Source organism: Malaclemys terrapin, chromosome 5 (genome assembly GCF_027887155.1).
Source record: "Malaclemys terrapin pileata isolate rMalTer1 chromosome 5, rMalTer1.hap1, whole genome shotgun sequence".
In the NCBI taxonomy this organism is placed as follows: Eukaryota; Metazoa; Chordata; order Testudines; family Emydidae; genus Malaclemys; species Malaclemys terrapin.
Window position 1 is genome coordinate 16,055,163 of NC_071509.1, and position 15,071 is coordinate 16,070,233.

Consider the following 15,071-nt stretch of genomic DNA (forward strand, 5'->3'; position numbering starts at 1 on the left):
GTGTTATTTACTCCGTCTCATAACACAAGAATTAGGGGTCATCAAATGAAATTTATAGGCAGCAGGTTTAAAACAAACAAAAGGAAGTATTTTTTCACACAACGCACAGTCAACCTGTGGAACTCTTTGCCAGAGGATGTTGTGAAGGCCAAGACTATAATAGGGTTAAAAAAAAGAACTAGGTAAAGTTCATGGAGGATAGGTCCATCAATGGCTATTAGCCAGGATGGGCAGGGATGGTGTCAGAAGCTGGGAATGGGCAACAGGGGAGGGATCACTTGATGATTACCTGTTCTGTTCATTCCCTCTGGGGCACCTGGTACTGGCCACTGTTGGAAGACAGGATGCTGGGCTAGATGGACCTTTGGTCTGACCCAGTATGGCTGTTCTTATGTTCTTACATGTTTGCAGAGAATAAGGCTCCATAAATAAAACAGATATGGTTTAAGGAAGATTACTTTTAAGATTTGCTTCCTACCATTCTGAGTTTGCTTCCTGCAGTAGCTAAAAACAAAAGCATACAAGATAAGAGGACACCTGAAAACAATATCGAAGTAAAGGCCAAGTGGCTCCACCCAAAATCCAACATACCTTAAAATGGTTCTGCAGTTTTGAAGGACGTATCCGCAGGGTTTTCAATGTAATTTTGTCATGCCACACCTTTCCATGACATAGAGTAAAAGAAACCAAACAACACACAGTGTTTAGGTAGAACTTCCACAAAAGAAGTTTATTATTTTGTTACTCTTGGGCCCCCTCTGCTGTCTCAACAGCATAATAAATATTGTTACCATACTATAGCTGATGATGCTGGTGCACAAAACGAGGAAGTAAATCAAAAGCTATCTTAATTTCAAACTTCATTAGAAACACAGGGTAAAGATCAACATTTATGAAATGGAAAGGGGAAAAATGGCATGGAAAGAATTTTTATTTTTCAAGCTCCCAAGAGGGTATTACAAACAATGAAGAACAAAGTAAAGCTAGAAATGAAATACTTGACAGCATCCTTTAAAAAATTACATCTAAGAAACCTAATAAAAGTTGAATAAACAGTTACTAGAAATAAAAATTTTTACACATATGATATTTGTCTGGGATTTTTATTTCTTTAAAATAATTCATACAAATGGTTACAGTCACAAACATGATTTTAACCAAAAATATTGCTAGCCTACCACATTACCAGGAAGGAATCAATGTAGGCAATGAAATGCTGCTACTTTTCAGTAGTCTAGTGCCTTTTTCGCAAACCACCAATAATATATACTTTAACTGGTGACAAAAAGCACAATGCTTGTTTATACAAAACCTTTTTTTTCCTCAAAATCTCTTTGCAATGTTGTCTTCATTTTGAAATAAGGGAATTCATGCCAAAATAAGGAGAAACTGTTTTTTCTTTTGTTTACTAAATCATTCTAAAAAATAAGACAAGCAGGTAGAAAAAACAATGCACTGTGTGGCGTAGAAAGAAAAATGGGAAAAATTCATTGTCCTGAGAAGTTTGCCAACTGCCTCATTTTTGGGCATGTTTTAACATATAAAAGAAAGGATTTTAATCTCAAAATTGGTTTGTTGAATGCCTCCCTTATGTGTTTTTTCCTTGTTGACAGCTAAGCAAAACAAACCCTTTTTAATGTTCTAAAAACTGTACACAGACAAGTACATTCATGATATAATTAACTACTAACTTCTCTTGCTTAACAAAGAACCCATAGGACACAGAAACAGTGAATCAGTCCACTGGACAGGGACAAACTACAATTTATACGGAGGAAAAAACGTTTCCGAATCTTCTTTTTGTCTCCCACCTTTTCCTTGTATACTGTATATTGGACCAGTTTCTAAAACAATTATTGTCTCCTCCTGTAAGTTCATGGTTTTGCCTTTATTCAAAATCCAGATTTTTTCCATACACTCTTTGAAGTTGAAATCTCCAATGTTGGGAATGCTGTTTTCTTAGGCTACAATTGGTCACTTGGGTGGTCTCTATCAGCTTCTGGTTTGACTGTTTGGCCGGGGGAAGGAGCATGTGGTGGATGGGCCACAGCAGGAAGGCCGTGTGATAAAGACATGGGGTTGGGAACTATTCCTTCTACTGCCGTAGGTATGCCAGCTGGAGCCACGCTTACAACACCTGGGGGATACCTGCTAAGAGAGGAAAATGAGACCAATTAAAATTCAGAGATGGCTGATGGCAAAGCCCACCTGGCCCAGGAATTGTGCCATCTTCAAGGAGAATGGCAACGATTTTTGTTTTGTGTATGTAAAGCTCAGGATGATGGCATCATATGCAGGTGTTGTTAATAAGATAATCAACGCTTTACTTTAACCAGATTAGAAATGTGAATTTGCTAATCCCTTCAGATTCCTGGCTTGCTGGTTCATCTGACAGCATGAGTGACAACATACGTATCAAAAACAATAATGGAAAGATCCATTCCGCTCTGACGTTATGATCCTCACCCTTCACAGTCACTGGGAGTCTTACCATTGACTTCATTGGGTGCCATGACCCTATCTCCTTATTTTCCTTTCGTCATGGCTTGTCTGAATTTCTCCTTTGGGACTGAAGCATACCAAAGGATTCTTTTGTAAAGTTTTGAAATCAGTTGAATGGGTTTCAAGATCACGTGAATCTGAAACAATGTCTTTTCTTTTAAAATAAACGTACAAACTTAGCCAGCTAGGACTGTGTTATAAAACACAGTGGAATATCTTAGCCTATGAGTAGCCTCATTTAAACGAATGGGACTACTCATGGAGTAAGGCTCTATTCAGTCTAAGGGTGGCAAAATCAGGCCCTAAAAACTTGATTTGGTTTTTGAACTTCAAACTTGCTAGAGACCTTCGGTATGTGGGAAGGAATGGGGGTCCCAAATAAAGAACTGTGAACAGTTCTTCAGTGCTGTTACTTTTTATGGACAAGCATCAAGGTTAAATATTGTAGAGGTCTGGAAGAGATGAACATTTTCAGTCTGGTTTTATGGTGGCTGTGATATTATCAGGACACCGAACATGGTGAATCTGCAGCTCATGATCTCTAGATTCTGTGCTGCTGACATTTAAACAACAGCTATATATGTCTATCCTCTTTTGTGATGTTACCAAAAAAATGTTACTCTTCAGCCAAATGCCTACGATTCACCTTTAGGGGTTCTCTCATACCAGCCACGTATTGTATCCTATAATTCTCTCTCCCACTCCAATCATAAAAACATGCACTTGTCTTTTGTTGTCTTCAACTAGCATTTTGTTACCCAAGGGCCTTAATGAGGTTGTTTATTTTAAAAGTAGCCACATAATCTGCAGGCCTATTACTCATTTAGACTTAAAAGGCAGGAATTACAACTGGAGCCTATTGAAACTTTTCTAAATATCAGGGTGGAATTTGGCTCCACTGGCCAGCAAACTCAGAGGAGGGGAAGCAGAATGCAAGCAGCTTTTCTACTTCATCACCTGAATCCCATAGAAGATTCCCATCACAAACACCATACAACTAAAGCGCTGAATGGCTTTTGCGGAGGACATGGTAGGCCAGGAAGTTATCATCTGTTGCCCTGGTCACTTTGGTGGAGGCTTCCATAGATGATAATGTTGTTCCTAATGTTGGGATATCTGTTGATTTAGAGGATCATACCATCTGTAGGCCAACAAATTTAATTCCTCATCCCCCACCCACACCCAACAGGTGGGACTCTGCAAGTGTTAATTTACAGAGCGCTACTCTGCCCCTCCAGAGAGTTTATTCTAGAACTAATTGGCAACCGCAAATGAAATTAGTTCCTACTTTCAGTACTTCAATTTGAATCTTATTAAGTCAAATTTGCTTCAAAGCCTATGAATACCTTACAACTGGGTACTGTTTTATTTATTCGTATTTAATTTTGAAAAGGGTTTATTCAATTGTGTTTTGTACAAAAAGTAAAATACATACCATGAGAGGACAATAATTCTCAAATTAAAAGACACCCCCAACATAGCAGCCCTTGCAACAAAGGTTCTCCAGCTTCCAACATCAACCCCTCACAATCTGCCGATTCCTCAAATACTCATGGAAATACACTGTCCTGTCAACATGCCCACTCAGTCAACAAATCTGGTCTCGACAAATCAGGAAGGGAGCAAAATTCCAAAGTTGTGTTCTCTTCACAGAAAATTTCCATCCAGAAAGCCTCTACCATTTAAACCATATAGGTTCTAGGTCAGGAGTCTCTACTAATCACAGCTTTGTTATGAACTTGGTTTGTTTCAAACTCTGTGGAGAAAATCATGCATTGCCTGCAGAATATCACATCACCTTTAGTGTTTGCACAGTAATCCCAAATAATACTGGTAATAAACTGTCCTGTGATCCAAATTCTGACCTTCAACCCCTCTTACCAGAAAAATGTTTCCTATAAATCTAACATCCAAGAGTCATACAATTACTCTTTTGTCCTGAATCTAAACTGTGCATTATATCAACCAAAATACTGATAACATGTCTCTTTGCTGATGCTACACTTTGCCTCACTAATACTGCTCCTGTACCCTCAATTTATTTTGCCATGATCTTTTGATAAATTCTGTCTCGTTACTTTATTTTCCCTGATTTAACTATAACAGGGTTATTCCAACCTTTTAATCAATCTTACCTTTAAACACATGCCATGTAAATTCAGCAGTCATTTTATATATGCATCTGGCATTTGTAGCCCTCTTTGCGTCACTGTTTCATTCTCTCTTACACTGTTAATCAGCAGGTGCATTCTATCCAGAGCTTTACAGTCCCTCTCTCCCAACCCTTCGCCTCTGGCATCAATAATCCAAAAAACAAGCCAGGTAATTGTGTCAAACTAATCTAATTGCCCCAGCAGAACCAAGATGTAGCTAATCTCACCTTTGTCAATCTGCTCCCCGCCACATAGCACTTTATACCAAAATCTCTAACCTTCTGACCTGGGATTAACAATCAACTGTTGATCCATTTTCAGTTTAATCCACTTTATTATTATTCACATTGTAGGAGCACCTAGAGGCCCCAGGCCTATTGTGCTAGGTGCTGTAAAAACACGTGACAAGAGAATGTCTCCATCCCAAAGCGTTTATAATCTAAGTAAAGATTCTCTCTTCCAGGCAGAGTGTGTGAATCACGCTTTAAATACTCTTTAACATGCTATTCATTGTATAATTTATTCCAGTATAGGTCACAACAATATCTAAAGTATGGTTATGTTATTCTTGTCTTGTATCTGTTTGAAGGCAGAAGACATTTCAATATCTGTAAACTGCATGATTTCTTTCTCTACTGTGGGCCATGTCAATGTATCTGGCTGTATCTTGCACTTTGTGTCACAGTAAGCAGAGGTGTATTATTTAATAAGTAGTCCAATAATGAATATACAACAATAATACACCGCAGTGTATGCCTCTACTTTACCTGAGAACTCAGACTATTACATATAGGTTGGTTCCTTCCCATTTCTCTTGCATAATTCATCAAACTTCTCGGAACATCATTAATCTTTGCTTCTGGAAGAGTAACTACAGTCCTCTTTGCCTGACCTTCTTAACAGACCAACTATCCATGTTTAGCATACAATAAACGAGAGATTTCTTTTCTGCAGGATATTATGACTTTCAAAAGGCATTTGATCTGGATTATGTTCAGCTGGTAATCGCTGAATGTTCTTATTTGCTTGTAATAACAACAGATTTGATTCACTTAGGAGTTCTATCCCTTATCACTATTCAAATAATGATATTTCCAGGATTAAATGTTCTTGTTAGTTTTAGTCCACCATATTTGCATTTTATACATATAAATGATCATCCACATTCTTATCCACATGGTTTTTAGCACATCTGAAAAATCATGCTCCTAGTGAAAGACTGCACAACTCAACTGGCTGAATGAAAGTCTCATACTGGAAAAAGAAGATAAGACAGAAATACTTGTTTCAAACCACCAATTTAACTTTTGTGTTAAAAGCAGCATGGAATTTTAAACTAGCAAGGACTGTTACTGAAATTAATTCTTTCATAAAGCCTCAGCTTCAAATCCATATGTTTTTGTATCACCATAACCAATATGGAAATTGTTCCCATTGGCATTTCTTAAAGAATATCCTACATTGATTTGTACAGATACGATTGATCAAGTAATTTCAGAAACCTTCCTCCAAATTAAGAAATTGTACAGTACTTTCTTCTCAATCACTCAGTAGTATTGCCCTCTCTACTGAATTTAGCAAATCTTAACTAAATGCAAAAGCTGTTTGTATTTATGGAAATATTACAAATTTTCCTTTGAAACTGGCAAATGAAGTTGTGAAATGTTTTAAATTTTTACCACACGTTTGAAAAAAAAAAAAATGAATGCATGAACTCTCAATTTTCCTGTTCCTAAAAATATTACTCCAATTAAATACATATTAAAGCTCTGATCCCGTCAAGTCTTATGCATGTGCTTAACTATCCTCTAAACGAAATTATTCCATGCATACAGTTACACCTATGCTTAATTTTCTGTTGAGGCAAGTAAAAATAGCTTTATTCTTTGATATGTTGTATTCTTGTACTTAGAGCAATGGATAGGCACATTTAACAAAAATAAATAAATTACAAATTGTTCTGATCTGTATGTATATATCAAGATTTTGATCGAGACAAAGTTAATATTTTCCTTGAAGCACAGAATACTTGCCAATACATAGATGATGGCATTGGACCCTGAGACCTGGTTCCTGAAGGTATTTAGACACGTAGGTCCCAATGGATTTCAAATACCTATCTATCTTTCAGGACATGGTCCTGTCAGCCCAAAGCTACATTCTGATTAGTCACTTGGATTTTTCGGATGATGTTACAACTGTGCTTCCGCTGGTGTACAGCTAGGGCTTCATCACTGACACACACAGACATACACACACAACATCCCTTCACTCATTATGAGGGAGGGAAAATGCTGATAGGGAGGGCAAAGAAAATAAACAGCCCTTGGAGCATGTGGGAGGAAAGGAAGCTGGGGAAAGATAAGGAAAAAAAGTGAAGGACTGAAGGAGAATTATGACAGTTTTGAACTGCCCCCTCCCTCAAGACACTGCTTCACAGCAGCAGTTTCGTGACCTTGTAAACCACTTTCAACCCAATTCATAGTGTAAAATCTAAACTAGGAGTTGCAAGACTGGGCATCTGCTTTTTATAAAAGTAAATGGCTTGAAATTGGTTTGGAGCCATGAACAGCCACTGTTAAGGCATCAGCAGATAAAGAGACGGAAAAAAGCCGTCAAAACAGTCCCAGGAATTTACAAAAAGAGATAAACTAAGCAAACAATAGAGATATTCAAAATGGTAGTGAAATAATATTTATAAACTTCTGCCTATTTTATCTTATCAATGTACTATGAACTACTACTTACAGCGGGAGGATATACTGACTAGTCCCAAAAATGCTTTGCAAAGAACATTTAAAAAATAAATGAAATGTACAATTAAGACAACACTCTCTCCATATACGATTATAATAGCAAAGAGCTACTCCAGAAAGTGCATTGGTGGGCTTTTTATACACATCTTAAGGGGTTAAAAGCAACTAAGATGTGTACCAATAGCTTATTAACGTAACCCTGCTGTGGCTTACAGCCATATTACCACCTTCGGCAAAATGAACATTAGCTTCCACTGAACTGATTGCAGCCAGTCAGGATTACTTCCCTTTCACATACCATCTGCCCTGTTCCAAACATTGGCATTGGTGCCTTCTGAAGAGGTAACGAATAGAAGCATACGGACTCATTTCATCACTGATTTCAGTCAATCATAATCATGTATGTAGCAATTATATAGTAATAAAAATCACTCTCTATACACACACACACACACAGGTCTAATCCAACAATAATTTCACAAAACCCTTTTATTAAATGGTGACTCTTTCTTTTCTTTAAGCTGGAACAGTTGTCTCTGAGATAAAGAGACATTTCCTTTTCTATTTAAGTATCCTTACCTGTATGCAGCACCATTAAGCTCTGGATGAACAACTCCTGGATCCATGCTGGCCCAGGGTGTAGCTGCAGTCAAATGATCTTTGTTAACACAGTTTTTCAGGCTGTCTGGAATACGACCTAGAGAATGGGTAGGAAATATATCCATGTTTTATTTCATGTTGTATCGTGTATACTAAATAATAAAGTTTAAGTATACAATATGGTATAAATAACAACACATATTATAAATCTCTGGGTTGCTTTTGATTACTCTCTCCCACATCCAGCCTCTTGCTAAATCCTGTCACTCTTTTACCTGTGTCATATCTAAAGTCCATCCTTCCCAAATTGCAAAAACCTGTATCCATATTCTGACTGTCCTTCGGCTCCAACACTGCAGTCTTCTTCTCTCAGTCTCTGACCTTTTCTTCCTGCATCTGTCCCGGTAATAGCGAACATACACTTCTGAAAATCTGGGATGAAATCATACTTCCATTGCAGTCAATGGGAGTTTTGCCATGGACTTGAAAGGAATCAGAATTTCACCCAGCCTCTTATTTACCGTCTTTCTTACTCAAATTCCTCCTTAAATATCCATAGCACATTTTCATCTCTCAGTCGCCAAGTATTTCCTACATCTCTAAAGGAAAATTTAAGCACATCTGATGATTGCTCTCTCTAACCACTTCCTTCAGCATATTTGCTTAAACTTCATGCAGCCTTCAAGTTACAACTCTTCAGCTTTTTAGGGCCAGATGTAACATTAACTGAAGAAAATGGAAAGACTCCTCCCAAATCATTTCAATGAGTGCTGTATCAGATTCTTGAACATCAGTTTTGGGATGATCTTGGTTCCCTACTGTAAAATAGATGTTACTAATCCCGCTCCCATTGAAGTAAATGATTGTATTTCCATTGACTTTAATGGGACCTGGACTGGATCCGGTCTCTTTTTTTTTTTGGCACCTATCCTGCATGCATCCTCCTTTTGGGGAATTCTGAGACAAAAGATTCATTTAATTTCATATATTGATCTTTTCCAATCAATAGATTAGCCTGGCTGCCATTTAGACATCAGTCCCCTTTGCTAACATTTATTTTGGACTGTAGTTTATTTTAAATGTATTTTGCAATCTTCTTTCGACTTGTGACTTTGACTTTTCTGCGTCACACTCCCTTTTTTTAGAGCTGATCTACATTCATGTTCTGTGGGCGTTAGGTTTTTTTCCTTACCCATGCTTATTCCTTTGTACTTTTTTCTACAGCACAACGACACTAGTATTTTTTTTTTCAAATCTGAATGTGTTTATCTTCAGATGGCACGCATATTACTGAGACATGCAGTCATTTATTATATGGTCTTTTTCCAATTATTCTCTCTCTCTCTCTTCCTCCCATGGCTTTCATCTACTCAATTTCACCCCATACTTTCTGTATCTTTTCTACACTTGTTCTGCTGAAATCCAATGTCTTCTCAACACCCTAATGTTGGCTTCATTTTAATCTTACTACAAACGATGTGCAAAAGGTTAAAGTGACAACAGCTTTAATATAAATCAATGCTTTCTAACTTTGATATTACAACCATCCTGTTCCAGAGCCTTTCCCATGCACATTTGTGTGTGGGCTATTGTAAACTTTTAATATATGACCACCTGGTTCCTCTGTTTAGCTAACCGATTCATATCCCATACCCCAGACCTAAGAACGACTCCCACCACCAATGCTGTCTCACTGATTGGCCATCCTAGAAATGTAAGGAGGTTTGCACATCCTATCCCAGAGATCAAGAATGTAACTCTTATGCAAAAAACCCAACCTCCATTAATTTATGGCACTAGAATCCCCGCCAGCAGAGTTTCCTGAATTGCACAGAAATGTGTTGGCACTCAACCACTGTGCAAGTGAAATAGATGGGTCTTAATATCTGCAGAGCACTCAATCTGAACTGCACAGAGGCAAAAAAAATTACTAAATTCTAAAGAACTGACAGCAGTGATTAGTGAAACCTTTTCCAGCACACAAAACGCCACCGTTTATTTTGGACTCTATGGGATTCAAATTGAAACCAAGTTGCCCAAACTTCTCCTTATTTTATTAGTATTTCGTATTGAAGGTTTGACAGATTTTTCCTATATAAACAGTTAACATTTACATGGTTTGCTGTGATACTGGAGTTATTAGGAACTCAGAGTTGAAGTGATTTTTTTATCCTCGAAAATTACCCCTTCAGATGCTGGAATCCAAGATGCATTTAAATACAGACTTGGATGAATTGTGGAAGGTAGAGAGAAGCCAAGAGAGAATAGAACAAAAGAAACAGCACCGATGATGGTAAGTGTCAGAGGACAGCTAAGAAAGGCTACAAAAGGGTGGCTTCAGACCTGAAGAAAAACCATGGAAAAGGTCACTAGACACCTCCAGCAAGAAAAAGAGGGTGATTTTGGTGACAGGGTACACTCTAAATCATTTGGAAAAATAATTAGGGCTGTCAATTAACGGCAGTTAACTCAACCGATTAACTCAAAACAAATTAATTCGATTAAAAAATTAATTGCAACTATTTTTTTTAATTGACTGCCCTAAAAATAATTATTTCCTGTCTCATTATTTCTGTTTATTACTGCAATGTACCAAAACAATTAGTAGCGCTGGGCAGAGTTGGTGGGCAATTCCTCCTTGCTTGAAGAGGTAAAGAAAACCCAGTTTGGCCCACCTTAATTTCGAAAACTCCAACAAAGAGAAAAATCGATATATTTGTTTAATCAAGAAAATATTCAGTGAAGGAACAAGTATGGGAAGTGAGTACCTGTGATAGCCCTACGGATCTCTCGTGCTGCTTCCTCCCGCATCTCAATTGAAGCTTGTTCACTGTACCAGGCTGCATGTGGGGTACAGATCAGGTTTGGTGCATCCTTCAATGGACCCTGACTAAAGCTAAATGAAATTTTAAAACAAGATCAAATGACAAAAATACACGTTTGGGGGGGAATGGGGAATGAGGGGATTTTTGCATATTTTTAGAATTAACAGCTACAACCACAGGATGAACTGTACCAATACTTTTGGGGTGGATTTGTTTTTAATTTTACAGTTAATTTGATATATTTCTAGTTGTGTAAATAACAATATTCTAGTTGTGTAAGTAACAATTATTCTCCTTGGACTCAAGGGGTGGCATAAAAGAAAAAGCAGCACTAGATTCTGTCCAGTGCCACTCACACTCAGATAGAGAAAAGGATACGGTGAGCCCAACCCCAACATCGGTTCAAGAAATGACTCAATTTGGGTCCATTATGACAAAATTTATCATCATTTGTACACCCCTAAACAAAGCTTTGTTTCTTTAAAGAGACACTGTTAGCTTGAAATCTATTCAATTAAAAAAAAAGGAATTGAAATTAGTTCCAGGTAATACACTTGTCTGTATCCCCCTGACAATTTTTTCCTATTTCACATGTTCCTGTTTTTAATTAGTTTCTCTCTCCTGTTGCAGTGTGAAAAACCCACCTAACAATACTAGAGATGGACTAACTGACTGACTATCCAGGGGAAGCAATGAAACCGACTATACAAAAAGTGCTGTCAAATGTACAAACTAAAACGGAGAAAATAGTGACACTTTCCCCCTCCAATTTCTTTCAGTTATAATAATCTTGAAGTGTTACTTGCAACAAGAGGAGAGTAAATATTTTTAGACAGAAGTCTGCTCTCAGAGTTGGCAGAAATTCTTAAAGTGACAGACTTCATCTCTAGTTTAAAATACCTGCCAAAACTTTCTCCAATATAATATTTGCACAACAACGGTTAGTCTCTACGGACTAAATGTTGTCCTCAGACAACACACACTGAAGCCCAAGGAAACTATGGCCCTGATCTTGCACTTAAATCTATGTTGATGGACCCCTGAACCTATAGGGACTCCACTCTAGTCAATGGGGCTTCTTGTGGGTGCAAGGATTTGCTTGTGCAGATCTGATGGCAGGAATGGGGATATTTGAAAGCAGAATTTTGCCCCATGGATATTAGACTGTGGTTTTGCTCACGGTATTGCTCTGTTGTAATGGTTACACTTAGAAGTAAACAAATGCAGGGCCAGAATAAGAAATTTTTTTTGGTGTGGCATCCTTTATACTACAGATGCAAAGACTCCACAGGAAAGGACCCTTTATCACTATTTTTAAAAGGGTTATCTCAGATGTCTCAGACATCTGATGAGAGGAAAATCACAAACCAGATGTCTCTATAACCTATCCTCAAGTCCTGAATCTGTTCCTCTTCAAAGAGTTATGAGGATTGTAGAAGTTTAAACCATCTAATAAGAAATACAGGCTTCTTCCTGTCTGCATCCAGCAACTGCATGATTGTCAGTTCCTAGGTTTAATCCATTGCAAACCACTCTCAAACTCAGAGGTCAGGCTCAGGACTCATAGAAAGACTGTAATGGTATTTTCTGTGTTTAAATCATACCACCAAAACTACTAACTGGAGACACTGGTACATTTGTGGCTGCAACTGTGGACTTCCTAATGGTATTCAGCAAACTAAATAGAGTGTCACCAACTCTACTAATGGTAGCAAAAATATCTGGACTCTGGTCATCTCTCTCAATTCCACAAACTTGCCTGCTTATAATTCTCAGGTACCCAGTAGAGAGAATCTGGATGGATACGAAATCTATGCAATGAGGTGTCAAGGTCACACCCATACACCTTCATAAAAGGATAGTTTTTCCAAAAAAATCTCAATTCCCCCCACCTTACTGAAGAGTACTTATACCACCACTAACTTTCCTCTGGCAGGGAGAGCTGGCCAGGCCTTCCTCCTATCAATGACAGGAGAGGAGTGTGTTCTTTTCCAGGCCGTGAGGCACAAGGCCATGCCCAGCCTTTGAACTTGGGTTCTTGGTGCAGGGCAGTGCATTTCACTACTGAATTACCCCCCATTACATTTTTTTAAATCTTGTATTTAACTTTTTTTCTGCTCCCTCCTGACTGTGTACAAAAGCTCCATCTGCATTTGCATTAATCCAGAGCTGCACAGATGCATATTGCTTTACTAAGGAGGATTCAACTACTAGGTGGAAGGAACGCTTCTTTGCTTCATTGCTGTTGGATGCATCATGCACTAATACTTAAAAATAAGAAAGTGAACAAAATATAAAAAAAAATAAAAATAAAAAAAAAGGAAAAGCACCTGAATGGTTCTGACTCATGTACATCTAAGGCTGCCCCTCGTATCCTTCCTTCCTTCAGGGCCTGTGCAAGTGCTTTTTCGTCTACTAACCCACCTCGAGCTGTGTTGACCAGGAAAGCCCCTTGTCTCATCTAGGGAAAGTTAAAAACAAGGATGATGAAATAAAAATAAATGAAATAAAATCGTTGTGGCATTATTATTTACTCAAAGGAAGCATCCATTACAACAAAGGCTATTCAACTGGATTAACCTATCACCAGTTGTCTTCCCTTTCCATTGGAAAGTACCACAAAATTTGATGCTTCAAATGTAAAATAATATTTCACAGCACTTATAACGTTTTGTTTCTTATAAGTAGGGTGTCTTGTAACAGAACCAATGCTTTACATACTGTGCAGTACACAACCAGAAGAAGTAAACATGCAAATGAAGCTGACAGATTGTTTTATTTTATTTTATTATTTCACTGTGAAATTGTACGAGACGGAAGCTATTGCACACTGCTAAACAAAATCACATTTTGTGGTTTTTAAACTTTTATGCAAATGAAAGACTAAATGGATCTTTTAGAAAACTCAATGATTTTGCATCTTCCAAGACTTTTTGATTTAGTTAACAAGATGTAGAAGATTTATACTTTATTTACTGCTGATACTTAAACTCACTTCCCCCTCCCCATGAGACTTTTCAAATCAAGACCCAGGAAATTCTTGTTTTATTCAATTAAAAGGCACTGGAATGGTATTGGCTGGGAATGCTGTGAGCTTTGGCAAGAGGCTATAAACTGCGTTGCTCAGATTAGCATTATGGTCCTCCACACTCAGTCTCAGCTACAAGACTTCATGCCATAATGTAATCGCAACATGAACACAAAATGGAGATTTAAATTAGAAAGATGATAGCCTAGAATGAAGGTGGGAATAAAGACTTCAGGGTCTCAGGTCAATCAACACCAATACTTAAGGATCCATAGCATGTGTCCCATACATAGGCCCCAACCCTACAAATATTACTTCTGGGGGAATTCTGTGCCAAAATATTAAAAATTCGACACCACTAAAATTTAAAGTTCTGCGCACAATATTTTAAATTCTGTAAAATTCTGCATGTTTTATTTGTCAAAATACGCAATATAATCATCCTGGTTTCAATTATTTTAGTAATTTATTTAAACTACAATACAATGGATGGAGAATGGGAGTGGGGAGCATTGGAGGAAATCTCCAAACCTCCTCTAATAGTAATGTAGCTAGGTTTGACCCTTTAATTCTAGTTATTAGTCAAAAAATATATGCAGCCATATGCTCAGTGTTACATCACAGGCAACTGAAGAGCAAGTGAGGGCTGAGGAATCAAAGTAACAATTTATATTAGCTACTGACCATCTCCAGAAATGTCAGCAGCAAACAGTTCATGGAGCACATTTTGATCCGACATTTTTTCAATCCAAAAATTTAGACCAGCTCTAATCACTAAAGCATCCATAAGCATTTATGATGCCATTCTGTCCTTTACACCACTTAGCAATGTAAAGGAGCCTTAAAACTTTTACACTGTTTTAAACTCCTGGGGGGAATTCGCTAAGAACAGTGGGAACAATTCACTATGCAGGCAGGCTGCTAGATTCTGCTCTGCCTGAGGGGGACAGAGCCTGCCCCACAACTACCTCCTCAGAAACACACCAAAGCCCTGCCCTTCCACACCGAGCATGTTGCAATAGCAAGTGAGAGGGACAGATACGTGACTGCCCAACCCCACCGCCCCGGCAGTGATTTATGTCTCTACCAGCTGGTCCAGGTGCCCGAACTGACATGCCTGCATTGACTGAGAGGGGTGCATGACCATTCTTGCAGTTTCCCTTTGTTTCCCCATCAGAAGTCAATGACATAGAATTGCCCCCAGGAA

The 15,071-nt window shown here is 38.0% G+C and overlaps 1 protein-coding gene across 12 annotated transcripts in view; it reads right to left on the reverse strand.

The window, feature by feature from the left end:
- Positions 1-1,087: 1,087 nt before the first annotated feature.
- Positions 1,088-15,071, reverse strand: part of CTBP1 (C-terminal binding protein 1) — a 417,525-nt gene continuing 403,541 nt past the window's right edge. For 10 of the 12 annotated variants that reach the window (XM_054029794.1, XM_054029795.1, XM_054029801.1 and 7 more), the window contains 4 exons: positions 13,167-13,297; positions 10,780-10,907; positions 7,991-8,108; positions 1,088-2,151 (listed from right to left, as the gene is read on the reverse strand). In XM_054029794.1, the coding sequence (XP_053885769.1) occupies positions 1,965-2,151; positions 7,991-8,108; positions 10,780-10,907; positions 13,167-13,297 (564 nt within the window). In that variant the 3' untranslated portion in view covers positions 1,088-1,964. The remainder of the gene's footprint in view (positions 2,152-7,990; positions 8,109-10,779; positions 10,908-13,166; positions 13,298-15,071) is intronic. The other 2 variants (XM_054029799.1, XM_054029798.1) reach the window with 2 other exon arrangements.